The sequence below is a fragment of the Callospermophilus lateralis genome, chromosome 2, assembly GCF_048772815.1.
Source record: "Callospermophilus lateralis isolate mCalLat2 chromosome 2, mCalLat2.hap1, whole genome shotgun sequence".
NCBI lineage: Eukaryota > Metazoa > Chordata > Mammalia > Rodentia > Sciuridae > Callospermophilus > Callospermophilus lateralis.
In genome coordinates this window covers 193,139,428-193,152,640 of record NC_135306.1, presented here as the reverse complement: position 1 = coordinate 193,152,640, position 13,213 = coordinate 193,139,428, and the positions used below count along the sequence as shown (strand labels likewise).

The window sequence follows — 13,213 nt, the reverse complement described above, 5'->3', positions numbered from 1 at the left end:
AATTTGTCTATTAAAGTCACAAAGCTTCTGGGTTTTGTTGTTGTTGTTGTTGTTGTTTTGGTGCTGGGGATTGATTTATTATGTGATGCTGAGGATCAAACCCAGTGCCTCACCCATGCGAGGCAACCCCTCTACCGCTAAGCCACAACCCCAGCCCCTCCCCAGCCCTTTTTTTATATTTTATTTTGAGACAGGGTCTCACTGAGATGCTTAGAGCCTTGCTTAGTTTCTGAGTCTGGCTTTGAACTTGTGATCCTCCTGCCTCAGCCTCCCAAGTCGCTGAAATTACAGGTGTGCACCACCGCACCCAGCTCCACAAAGGATGTGCTTATGAAGTGCTAGGCCCTAGGCCCAATAACCAACACTAAAAAAAGAAGAAAAGTCACATATAAATACAAGGGGGATTTGTTTATTATAATATTTATGTTGTCAAAGGTGCAGAGAACCCTTCTCAAACACTGATTAGAAGGAAATGGCTGTCTAGAAGGAAATTCCACAGGTTTATATCTCAACTCTTAACTTTTTATATGCATTTTTGATTCACTCATTTTATATGCATGAAAATTTGCTAAAACAGAAAACACTAAGAATTAGACCAGAAACTTTGCAACTGATAGAAGAGAACATAGACTCAACACTCCAACATATCGGCACAGGCACCGACTTCCTTAACTTCCTGAAGTGCAAGAAATAAAACCAAAAATTAATAAGCAAGATGGCATGAAACTGAAAACTTCTGCACACACAGCAAGAGAAACAATTCAGAGCATGACTAGAGGCCTACAGAATGGGAGACTTTCACCAGCTGCTCCTCAGATAGGGCATTAATATTCCAAGTATATAAAGAACACAAAAAACTTAACACCAAAAAAAAAAATAATCCAATCAATAGATGGGCAAAAAACTAAATAGGAATTTCTCAAAAGAAAAAATACAAATAACCAATAAATATATGGAAAAAATCTTCAATATCCTAGAAATTAAAGGACTGCCAATCAAAACTACACTGAGATTTCATCTCACCCCAGTTAGAATGGCAATCATCAAGAATACAAATAATAAAAATAAATGCTGGTGAGGATGTGGGGGAAAGGTACACTTCTACCTTGACAGCGAGTCTGAAAACCTTGACTGTACTACTGAAAATAGTACAACCACTATGGAAAACAGAGTGGAGATTCCTCAAAAAAACTAGGAATGGAACCACTATATGACCCAGCTATCCCATTCCTGGGTGTTTATTCAAATGAACTAAACCCTGCTCCGTCAGTATACTAATACAGCAACATTAATGTTTATAGCAGCTCAATTCACAATAGCCATTATGGAACAAGCCAGGTTCCCCAGCAACAGATGAATGGATACAGAAAATGTGGTATATATACACAGTAAATTATTACTCAGCTATGAAGAAGAATGGAATTACGGCTTTTGCTGGGGAATGGATGGAACTAGAGAATCAAGGGTCAAATGCTTCTCGTATGCAGAAGCTGGATGAAAGTAAGGGAAAATAAAGGGGTGTAATCCCAAGAAAATAGAAAAGAGATCAATGGAATAGAGAAAGGGGAGGGAGGAGGGAAAGGAAAAGGGAAGAATTGCGGAATAAAATTGACTAAATTGTGCCATGTACATATGTGAATACATCAGAATGAATTTCACCTTTATGTACATCTATAAAGCGCTAATTTAAATAACAGTAAATAAACCAGAATGAAGACCAGTAGAGGAAGGAGAATGGGGGAGGGAAGGAAGAGGGGATTGAAAGAAGTACTGGGGACTCAGGTTTAGAGCAAATTATAGTCCATGCATGTATGATTAGGTCAAAATGAACTCCACTCTTATAAGTAATTATAATGCATTAATAAAAACATTAATTGGAACGTCTTCAAGATTAGGTTACTGCAACAGATGCCGCAGCCTTACAGAGAGTCAAATCGGAAATGATCTAATGTCAATCAACAAGAGTAGTTTAGCTAGAGTGACATGTAGCTGTCCTGTGGAATGTTATGCAGTCATTAAATGGTGAATAAGATGAATAACTAATGGCATAGAAGAAAAGTGCTTGACACCTCAGCGTATTAATTCAAAAAGTGCAAAATCAACTCATTATGTCAACAGTCAGGACGGTGGGAAACGTTGCCAGGGTGCGCCTGGAGGAGGTCCTGCGGTGCTCTGGAGCACTGGTCATGTCTGTTTCTTGATTTGAGGGCCAGTTGCAAGGATGTGCTCAGTTGTTTTTTTAATTCCTCAAACTACTGACCCATAATTGGTCCACTTTTCTGTCTGTATACCATGTTTCCAAAGAAGATACTCAAAGACATGTTAATCTTAAAAGGAGATATCAACATATTTGACTCCAGTTTTGCAAGAAAAGGAAAAAGAAAAACATAGGAGTGTGTGTGTGCGTGTGTGTGTGTGTGTGTGTGTGTGTGTGTGTTGTGATGTGTGTGAGTGCTCTGTAGAGAGAGAGATTGGGAGGATAATATAAGCATTGAAAGCTCTTAGAATTATTGAAATCAAAATGTTAACAGTGGTTACGTGTCTGGTGGAATGTTCTCACCTATACATTAGTTATATCTCATCATGAAACGAATAAATCCAAAATGCAGCAGCTTTGATAGCAAATCCCATCTCAGTGTCCATGGATCAGGGATCTAGGAGGGGCTTTTCTGGGTATTTCTGGTTCAAGGTCTCCCATGAGGCTGCAGTCATCCAAAGGTTCGACTGGGGCTGGAGAGCTGCTTCCAAACCCTCTCCTGTAGCTGCTGGCAGGAGGCTAGACCCCCATCCAACCCGGGCCTCCTATAGGACTGCTGAGAACATGTCATCTGACTTCCCCAAGAACAAGAGATCTGAGCGAGGGGGCACAGGGAAGAGAGAGAGAGAAACCAAGAGAGACATGCAGAATTTTATAGCCTAATCCTAGAAGTGAGCTATCCCCACTGCCTCTGTCTCCTGTACTCACACGGACCAACCCAGCTACAAAGCGGGAGGCTACTACCCAAGGGTGTGCATGCCAAGTGGAAGGGTCACTGGGGGTCCTCTCACTGGCTGGTGATTTTTTTCCATTCTGAATTTCCCAAATTTTTCACTATGAATATATTTTATGTATAAAATTATAAAAGAAAAAGCTACTAGACTAACTGCTGACAGGGGCACTTGCTTAGCCCCTTTGTTGCTATCGGAGCTTCTCTCACCTACCTCCTGGTTCCTTTCCCAATCCTAATTAACTCCATTCTTGAAGCCTGGCCAAGCGTTTCTTCTTTAGCCTGAACCTCTGGCACCATCTAGTGGCAGCATCCAAAACCGCCACCTTTAGCTGACATTTGCCCAACTTTTGGGTCAGACCTCACCTGCATGCAAGAGGGTGACTTTGATAGGATGCAACAGGTAAAGCCCACGATCTCTTTTCCCACACGGGCCACAGAGCTCCTCCACATTCATCCCCCATTCACAAGGACTTGTGAAATCCCAGAATGGATAGGAAGGCTGTCACAAGTTTGGGGAATGGGAACCTAAAGGCCTCTGTGCTGCCTGCTCACTCCTCTGGCTCCCCAGATGCCAGCCAGGCCCTGAGCCCTTGCAGACCACGCTCAGCCAGAAGCAGAAAAGTGGTGCTTTGTTTCTTATCGCATTTCAGCTCAGAATCTAGTATCCAAAATTTTTCATTTTTAGCAAGCTGCTAGCAACAGGGGGTGCTCAAAAAACAGAGATGGTTCACACGCATCTAAAGAATTTGACAAAACTTCACTATTTTAAGATATGTTGTAACTTTGGTTTTTGAGGCAAGGGGGAAAATATACTATATGTTTTTTTGTTGTTGTTGTTTTGCTTTGGTTTGACTTTGGTACTAAAGACTGAAACCAGGAACAGTTTACCATCTCCAGTCCATTTTTCTTTTACTTTCTTTCCTTTTCTTTCTTTTTTTTTTTTTTTTTAAGATAGGGTCTGATCTCACTAAATTGCTGACAGTCTAAGTTTCTGAGGCTGGCCTTGAACTTGTGATCAGTCTCCCACGTTGCTGCGATAACAAATGAGTGACACTACACCCAGCCAAGTTTTTAACTGGTTATGATTATGATGATGATGTACTCTGTGCTTAATTGGAGAAATTAGAAAATATAGGCAAGTAAAAATAAAAGCCACTCACAATCCTATTGTTACATTTTCTTTAGAATTGTCTCTTTTTCCTCCTATGAATTCAATTTTTAATGAGATTATTTTCTATTTAGAGTTCTGTACGTTGCTTTTCTCACTTAAGCCTGACAGGTGATCCTTTGATTGCTCCTTCCCATGAGAGCTCCGTCTCTAGGTTATACCCAGGCCATCTTAATTAAACTAAGTGCAAGTGTTCAGAAGACACTTGAATGCTGTGTTATTTTGGTCAGGTTAGCCTAGTTTTATGCAAAATACACAGATAACATGTCAGTGAGAGTCTGAAGGTTTCTTGCATCCTCCTACCAATAGTGTACGCACCAAAGCAGTGGGACAACTTTGGCCTGGCACAACAGGAAGAGTACACACACTGCCCCCCCCACCAGCCCAAGTGTGATCCCTGCAGGAAGCTCAGGATCTACCTACAACAGGATGTTTAGTGAAGGCCTTTGGGATAAAGGGAAAATTTCTTACTGTTTTTATCTCCTGATATTTTCAGGTTCTATTCGTCGTTGTCTATATCAAGAAAAAGACTGTTTAAAACTCTATTTAAAGCTCTAGAATTTATTCAAATCCCAGGACCACCAATTTCCTACCGTGAATTACCTAAGTGTTTTAGGTAATACCATCACTTTGAGAATTAGGATTTCCATATGTGAGTGGAGGGCCTGGAGGACACAGATGTTCAGCCCAGAGCATTACTGAGTTCCCATCATCTCTTTCCTAGACCACTGCTAAACCAGAACCATGACACCCTTTCATCTTCCCTCCATAATCCACTGTCCATACAGTGAGTGGCACAATCATGACACTCCCTGGTCTAAAACTCTGGTGACTTCCCACTGCTCACAGACTCACACCCCACCTCCTTATAATGGTCTATGAAGCCCAGCAGGACCACATCTCTGATACCCCTCCAGCTCCCTATCACACTCTTAGCTCCCTCCCCAGCTTCACCCCAGAGACCTCAGTCTTTGGACTAGTCTCCATTAGTGCCAAATTTACTCTTGCCTTGGGGTCTTGGCCTCTCTAGTCCTAACTTCTGTCCTGCCTGGCCCTTCTGCTCCCTCCCTCCAGGGCTGACATTTCATCCTAGCCACACTGTGAGCGTGGATACCCGCTTGGTCCCTTTTTAATTCCAGTCTCTCCCATAGATTCTGAAACACACAGGGTAACGATGGTGGCTGCTTTGTCTACACGTGTACATATCCAGAACTCACTGCCAGCCCCAAATAGATCTTCAGTAGAAACTTAAGTTGAAGAGTGAATAGCTGCCACTGTTTACTGTGGTCCAGGCAACATCCCAAATGTCTCCGCCTGCAACAGCATCAAGACTTTAACACTCTGCACTCCCAACACTCAAGGATCGCTTCAGTTCTCTGCCACCACAAGGAGAAATGGTCTGTGGTTTCCACTCCCCCTTGAAGTGGAGGGAGAATCCAGGTGAAGAGAAAGTTTGGGACTTCCTACTTTGCACCATTCTGTGTACCGCCACATATCCAAAAGGATCTTTTTTTAAAAAATATTTTGTTTTAGTTAAAATTGTACACAAACCTTTATCTCATTTTGTTATGTGGTGCTGAGGATTGAACTCAGCGCCCCACACCTGCTAGGTGAGCGCTCTACCGCTGAGCCACAACCCCAGCCCCCAGAAGGATCTTCTTAAAAGCAAAATACTTTCTACCCTCAACCAGCACACTTATGTTTGGAATGACTTATGCCTAATCAGAAAAAAAATGGTTCAATAGCCCTTAGACTGACCTGGGCATACTAAGGGACAATGTGCATGAAACTGACCTTATTTCACCCACTGTTTCGCATCCATGACTTGGGAGTCTAGTTATTTTGCACGTAGCAAGCAGGCCAACATTTAGGCATGGCCTCCAGAAAGGCTGGAGGAGAGAACCAGGAGAGGGACAGAGGCAGGAGGGAGTGGGGGGGGGGGGGGGCAAACTCCTGACCTGCCCCCATCAACGCCTGCTGAGAGTCTGGGGGGACCTAAGACCAGGGAAATGTGTCTCCCACTGAAAGTGCCACAGCATGCCCTGCTCAGTGTTGTGAACTGTTATCCTGTGTTCACATTAACAGGACTGTACCTTCTGCCGGTGTCTGGTGTTATCTTTCTTTCATGCTATGGTCACTCGTGTGACCACCATGCACTTCCCCTCACAAGAAAACAGTGAACCAGAGAGGCTGAGGCAGGAGGATCACAAGTTCAAGACCAGCCTCAGCGACTTAGCAAAATTCTGTCTCAAAATAAAAAACAAAAATGATTGGGAATGTAGCTTGGTGGTTAAGCAACCCTGGGTTCAGTTACCAGTATCAAAAAAAAAAAGAAAGAAAAAATACTGAAGGTAAAATTCTGTGTGTGTGTGTGTATACGCCCACCTATACACACACACACACACACACCTGTGCAATGGTTTAAAGGCAAGACCGTTTTAATCACTTACCTATTTCCATTACATGCCACCGCCTCATGGCACCAGGCCTCTGCCTGCACGATCCTGCTCTCCCAGCCACCCCCAAAACCTTCCTGTTCCCCAAACAAAGCCTGCACTTTCATGCCCTCCACCTCTCCTTTTTAACCCACTGGTAAAACTCTGTATCTTTAGACTCCACTTCGATACCACTGTACTCGTAACTCCCCCACATCCCTGGTACCCCTTCCTTTACACCTCCTCAACACCTCTGGGAGGTTGAGCCAGGGGTTCACTGGCTTCTGCGACACACAGGCCCAGGCCCCTCCTCCTAGGCTATCTCCCCCTTAAGGGCAGGGCTCCTGCTCATTCAACCTCGCCTCCCCACATGCACAAACTATCTCTCCTCTCCTCTCTTCCCCCAGAGCAGGATGGGTGTGGAGGGTGGGTCAGAGAGCTCTCCCCCTACAGCTGCTGAGTGAAAATGGAGAGTTGGTACGTGGAGACGTGAAATGCCACGTTTCTCCATATTTTCACATTCTAACCTACTAAAGATGTGGTTTATGTGTGCTTCTTGTTCATCCTTCTTATCAAAACGTAAACCCCACAGAGGGAGAGATCCTAGTCTGTTTCATTTCTGCTGAACCCTCAGTCTCTGAGCTGTGGCGCCTGCCCCACAGCAAGCACTCTGTCAGTCACTGCGGCATGAATCTGTCTCACAACAGAGGCATCTTAACATGCCGGCAATTTGGAGATCCCCCAACCTGTCAACAAATGAGTAAAAATCCTGAGAGCAAAAAAAATAAAAGTAAGAATCCTGGGAGCCAGGTGTGGTGGCACCCGCCTATAAACCCTGCAACTTGGGAGGCTGAGTTGGGAAGATCATGAGTTCAAGGACAGCCTTGGTGACTTAGCAAGACTCTGTCTCAAAATAAAAGTCAATAAATAAAAATCCCAGGGACTTACTTGCCCAAGGCCTGCATGCCTCCACCAAGCAGGTACCTGCCAATCTGCGATCCATTCATCTGAACCTCTGAGAACCCACAGCCATGTCATCTGAGCCTCGTCTTCACTAAATCACCTGGCACACGTGTTATGGGCTGAACTGTGTCCCCTTAAAATTCATATATTGGAGACCTAACCTCCAGTACCTCAGAGGGTGACTGCATCTGGAGTTGGGATCTTTAAAGAGGGAATAAAGTAAAATGAGGTAATATGGGCCCTAATCCAGTGTGACCGGAGTCCTTAAAAGAGATTAAACACAGACGTGCACAGAGAGACAACCATGTCAGGACACAGGGAGAAGCCAGCCAAGGAAAGAGGCCTGCTGACATCTCGGCCTCCAACCTTTAGCCTCCAGAATTGTGAGAAAATAAATTCTTGTTACTTAAACTACGCAGTCTGTGGTATTTGTAATGGCAGCCTTAGAAAACTAACTCTGTGTGGAAAATCCCAAAGGGAATCATGTTTTTGGCGGGAGGGAGTTGTTTATTTGTTTTATGTTGTTTTTTTGTGTTTTTTTTTTTACGCCTACCCCAGCCAAATATAAGCCAATAAACTGCTTGGTAAATGGTGTGAACGTGAAGTAAAGAGAGCGGGGGAAATAAAAGAAAGAAACAAAGGCATAATATGTTGACATTTTGTATATTTGGTATTTGTAAGTCTTTAAAAAATTTTTTTTTCAGGCCATTTTTTTCCTTAAAAAAAAAAAAAGCAACCAACAGCAATACTCTGTACAAGTATAACAAACATTAGAAATATGCATCATTCCAAAATAGTTACAAGAAAATTACAGTTTAGAGTCCACATCAACATGTCCTATTCATATGTGCCCCCAAGGGAGAAAAAGCTACAGTATGTTAAACACACAACTGCTACACAGTAGTCTGAAAACTCAAAAACTTGGACTTTTGAGGCAAATCAACATCAGTCACCAAGACTTTGTTTAGCTCATCAAGCGCAATCAAGCATTTCAAAAAAAAATAAAATAAAATAAAAATCAAGCTTTTTCATCCCACATGAAATACAAATATGAATCAGCTGCATAGTTGACCCCACCCCGCCCCCACGCCCGAGAGCCTCTGACTTTGCCAAGTACAAATCCAGTGAAGTCAATTATGTCCAAGTCTGGTTGGAGGTCACAATGCGGCCATGGGGAACAGACACCAAATGTCACTTCCCACTGGTGCCAGTCGTTACTAGATTCAACTTTGGAGGCAAAATGTTTTTGCTCTTGGGAGAAGATATTAATGGCCCAAACCCCCCAAACCAGCTGGTCACCAATCTGTAGCAAGGACAGCGAATCCCACACTGGCTGCTTTTCTATGTGCAACTGTAAAATACTGAGCAGAGAGCACAAACCATCCCCACGGTCCCAATGGACTCTCCAAATTCTAGTTCATTGTTCCTGGGAGGGCTTGGGACAGAAGCTCAGGGCACCGTGGTCTTACATCAGACCCGCCCCCAGCCTGTCCTTACTATTTACACATTCATCTTCCCTTTCCAATGATAGTGCTATAAATACGCTGGCCACCCCCAGTGGCCTGGTCCCCAGTCCTCCCCAGGGCTGCAGAGCAGCATCATGACCTTCGTGTGACCTACCCATTTGGAATTCCAGACCTCTCCACCTCAAGCCTTCCTCCTAGGATGGGGGTGACGCTGGGGAGTGGCTTGCTGGGGCTGTTGCCCAACTATTTCCCAAGCTCACGTCAGGCAGCAGGAGGAAGGTTTCTGTGCTTTGCAACTTTTACACAAGATGTTCACAATTATGTTGCCTTAATCTTTTGAGGGACTCTGATATTTTAAAGGACATTTTTAGGGGCAAGTCCTTTCCTCTGGATTTTCCGTGGCAGCAGTGCAGACAGAGCAGGGCTTAGAAATTACATGGGATTTGATACTTCAGGCCCCCACCATGCTTGGGAAGGGTGTGGCCCAGAGAGTGGCTGTTGGAACAGAGAGCTCCGAATGGTGCCTGGGACTCCCCGCAGCCTGCATGAGTTGGGGGCAGATCAGTGTGAAGGTGCCGGAGCAACAGACCCAAAACCAGCTCCGCCCCAAACCCAGGGACGGTGTGGCTTCCCTGGTCCCCACCTACAGAGCCACAGCCCTCTGTGACATGGAAGGGCCCAACCTGGCCTGTCCACCTCATGCTTGAAAGCCTGATACTGAATGGACTGCTTACTACCTAAGAATGCAAAGGATTCAGCAAAAAGTGCAATTTCCATTTGAGAAGCAAACTCTCCCCAAACCATGACACCACCATGACCTCCCCTTTTAATCCTTTCAGTACCTCACAGGGAAAGGGGGACAAAAGACATACAGCATGAAACCTCTGAACCACATCGAGGGCTTTCCGTCCATTGAGGTTCATCCTATATCACCCTAAAATACCCACTAACTTGTCCAGTCGCTTCTCAAAGTGCCAGTGAGGTGAGGAACATGGCAGCATCGGGAGGCAGGATCCCTCGGGCCCACAGTGACCAGGGAGCCAGAGAAGTCCCCACTCCCGTTCTCAACAGGACACATGGTCCTGAATGTGCAGCAGGATGGGTTACTGTGGGACACGGCCACAGGACTCCAAGGACTCGATGATTCCTTCATAAGACCCTGTATACTTCATTGCCTATTGGAAAACAAACTCGAAACTTCTTCAAAATATAACCTGAGCCACAATATAAAAGAAACAAACCCTTTCATGTTAATGCCTTGAGAAGTTTACAGATGATGTACCCATAAAATAAATCCACATAAATTCTGAAATTCTTGGTGAATACACACCTGAAGCCAAAAAAAAATTAATCTACATTAAAAATCAAAGTAATTACAGCAGCAGTATAGTGAAAAGAGGCTTTAAAAATAATAATTACATCTTTGATACAAATCAGACTTTGTACACCTCAATTCATAGGAATGACTGTTTTAAGAGTTTAGTATTTATATGTACAGTAGATACCGATATGTGTCACTGCAGATAGGGACTAAAGCCAGTGGACTTTGGGGGAGGGGGATTCATCTGACACTGAATTCACACCGAAGTGTTCACAGATTGCCACACTTTTAAACACACACACACACATACACAGACATACAGACACACATAAAATGCCAACCTGAGTAAAACATTACTAAAAACCCAGAGCATCATGAATCACTAAGTCACATATTGCACCTTTAAATAATCCTTCTTACCAAAGACAGAAATGAGAAAAGGGTTGAGACAGGGACAAGGAAAGGATTTATGTCACTGTAGGATTCCTCTGCTTCTCCCATCCCCACCGGCAGAAATTCTCACTGTGATATTTTAGTTTCCATTCTCACCCAACCAATGGGCTGAAAATGTTGCCAACAGAAATCTTTGGAGAAAACCGGGAGGGAAAAAAAATAAAAGCAAGAAAGAAATGGAGCACAGATGTACGTGGGGGGAGGGAGGGAGCAAAGAGAGGCCTCCTCGAGTTGGGTGAGAACAGGAATGTGATCGAGAAGGCGAACCTCGGATGCTAAACTATTGTTTAAATATTCCACAAACTCCAATTATGAGATTCGATACAAAAATAGAGATATCTACTGAGTTTTGCCTGTGGAAGCATAATTCAGAAAAGGCACATGTTCAAATAGAAAACTTATGCGGAAGAGGCACCGCATCCCCCTCCCTACACAATTATCACCCACAATTATGTATTTTCCATCAGCTAGATTCCAAGATACAGTAGGTAAAAATAGACCTCTGATACTTAAAATATATTCAACCCAACACAATCCTGGCTTTAGCATGTGAATCATATAAAATAGTCTCTTTAAAAAAAAAGAAAAAGAAGAAGAAGAAGAAGAAGAAGAAAGAAAAGAAAGAAAAAGAAACCTGTTTTGAAAAAGAAAAAAAAATCATAGCTCACTTTTCCTGATTTTCCACAATTCTCAAAGAAAATAAAAAAGTGAACTCATCCCATTGGTAACAGGAATGCAGTTGATTTGCTCACCCCCATCCACAGCCCCTGAAAGCCCCAGCTTCTCATCTGCCACGTCTGACATGCGCAGCTTCACACCCTCCAGAGTAGTTCTAACAGAACAGAACACAGAATTGAGATAAGAGACGTATGAAGACATGTCAACATCGGGGCGTTTTCCTCTGCTGTGGGTGCGTCGGTCTGGTTAACTTCAAAAAGGATCTGCTTTGGAATTAGGCGATGTAACCATTTGTTTTTCCAAACATGCTCACTGGCTCGAGGTTTTCATAGATTGTCATTGCAGTCATATTCTGGTAGATGAGATTGACTTTGGAGTCTTTCTGGGATCTGATAATATCCAAAACACACTGATTGAGGAAAACATACTGGTCCTGAGAGAGAAAAGGAGAGAGCCAATGAGCACAAGTCCCAAGATTAGCACCCAAACTACTTTCCAACACATCACCCCTGTCACCAACCACCCAACTCCACCCCACTCAATGGCAAACAGCGAGCAGGGTTTTAAGAGATTCACAACATTCTGGTAAAATCTGAAACCACAGACAGCAAGATTTCTGCATCAATGATTCTCAATCAGAGAGGCACATTCTCCCCTGCCCTCCCCATGGACACATATCAGAATCCTGGGGAAGGGGAGGATGTGGAGGAGATAATGCACAGACGTCCAAAAAATAACAAGCCCAGCAAGATTTCCTGGGCTCGGGAAGCTGCACAGCAGAAGTAAATCATAATTCTCAAGATACAAGATGGGATAAAGGAGTGATCAGGTGAAAAGCAATGAGAACCACATCAGGATCTGCAGGTAGCCATGGGGGAAAGAGAGAGAAAGAGAGAGAGAAAGGACTGGGTTGTGGCTCAGTGGTAGAGCGCTTGCCTAGCATGTGTGAAGCACTGGTTCTTTCACACACAAAAATAAATAAATAAAATAAAGGTATTGTGTTTATCTACAATTAAAAATATACCAGAAGAGGAGGAGGAGGAGGAAGAGGAGGAAGAAGAGGAAGCCAGGCACAGTAGCACATGCTTATAATCCCAGTGGCTTGTGAGGCTAAGGCAGGAGGATCAAAAATTCGAGGCCAGCCTTGGTAACCTGGAGAGGCCCTAAGCAACTTAAAGACCCTGTCTCAAAAAAAAGGGCGGGGGGGGGGGGGGCTAGAGGTGTAGCTCAATGGCTAAGCACCCCTGGATTCAATCCCCAGTACCAAAAAAATAAATAAAAAGAGGTATATGCCAACACAGAAAGGTAACCATAATCTTGTAAGGAAAAAGAAATGAGGAAGCCATATGTAGAAAACAGGATCCATTTTTCCAAAATACTCTACTCCATGTGAGTTAGTGAGTGAGTGAGGCTGTATGTATACTGATGAACATAAAGTGGCCTATAAAAGACATATTCCAAATCAGACCCATTGACAGCCTCCAGGAAGCAGGCTTGGGGAAGAAAAGGGAAAAAGGAAAAATATGTTCTACAAAGTCCTATATTGCTAAATTTTTTAATATGACTAAGTACTATTTTCAGAACATTCAAAAAAAAAAGAAAAGAAAAAAAGCCACAGGCACAAGACTTCTGTATTTCTTAAAAGAACACAGAAGACTGAGAGATGACTCAATACAATTATAGCAGAAAAATGAAACTCAAATACAGGAGATAAATGTTCCTCTTTTCACTCAACCGCA

General features: G+C 43.5%; 1 protein-coding gene across 1 annotated transcript in view; it reads right to left on the bottom strand.

The window, feature by feature from the left end:
• Positions 1-8,295: 8,295 nt before the first annotated feature.
• The window catches only part of Ptprj (protein tyrosine phosphatase receptor type J), a 57,596-nt gene continuing 52,678 nt past the window's right edge, over positions 8,296-13,213 (bottom strand). The window contains exon 24 of the mRNA XM_077108890.1: positions 8,296-11,907. Coding sequence (XP_076965005.1) covers positions 11,749-11,907 — 159 coding nt within the window. The 3' untranslated portion in view covers positions 8,296-11,748. The remainder of the gene's footprint in view (positions 11,908-13,213) is intronic.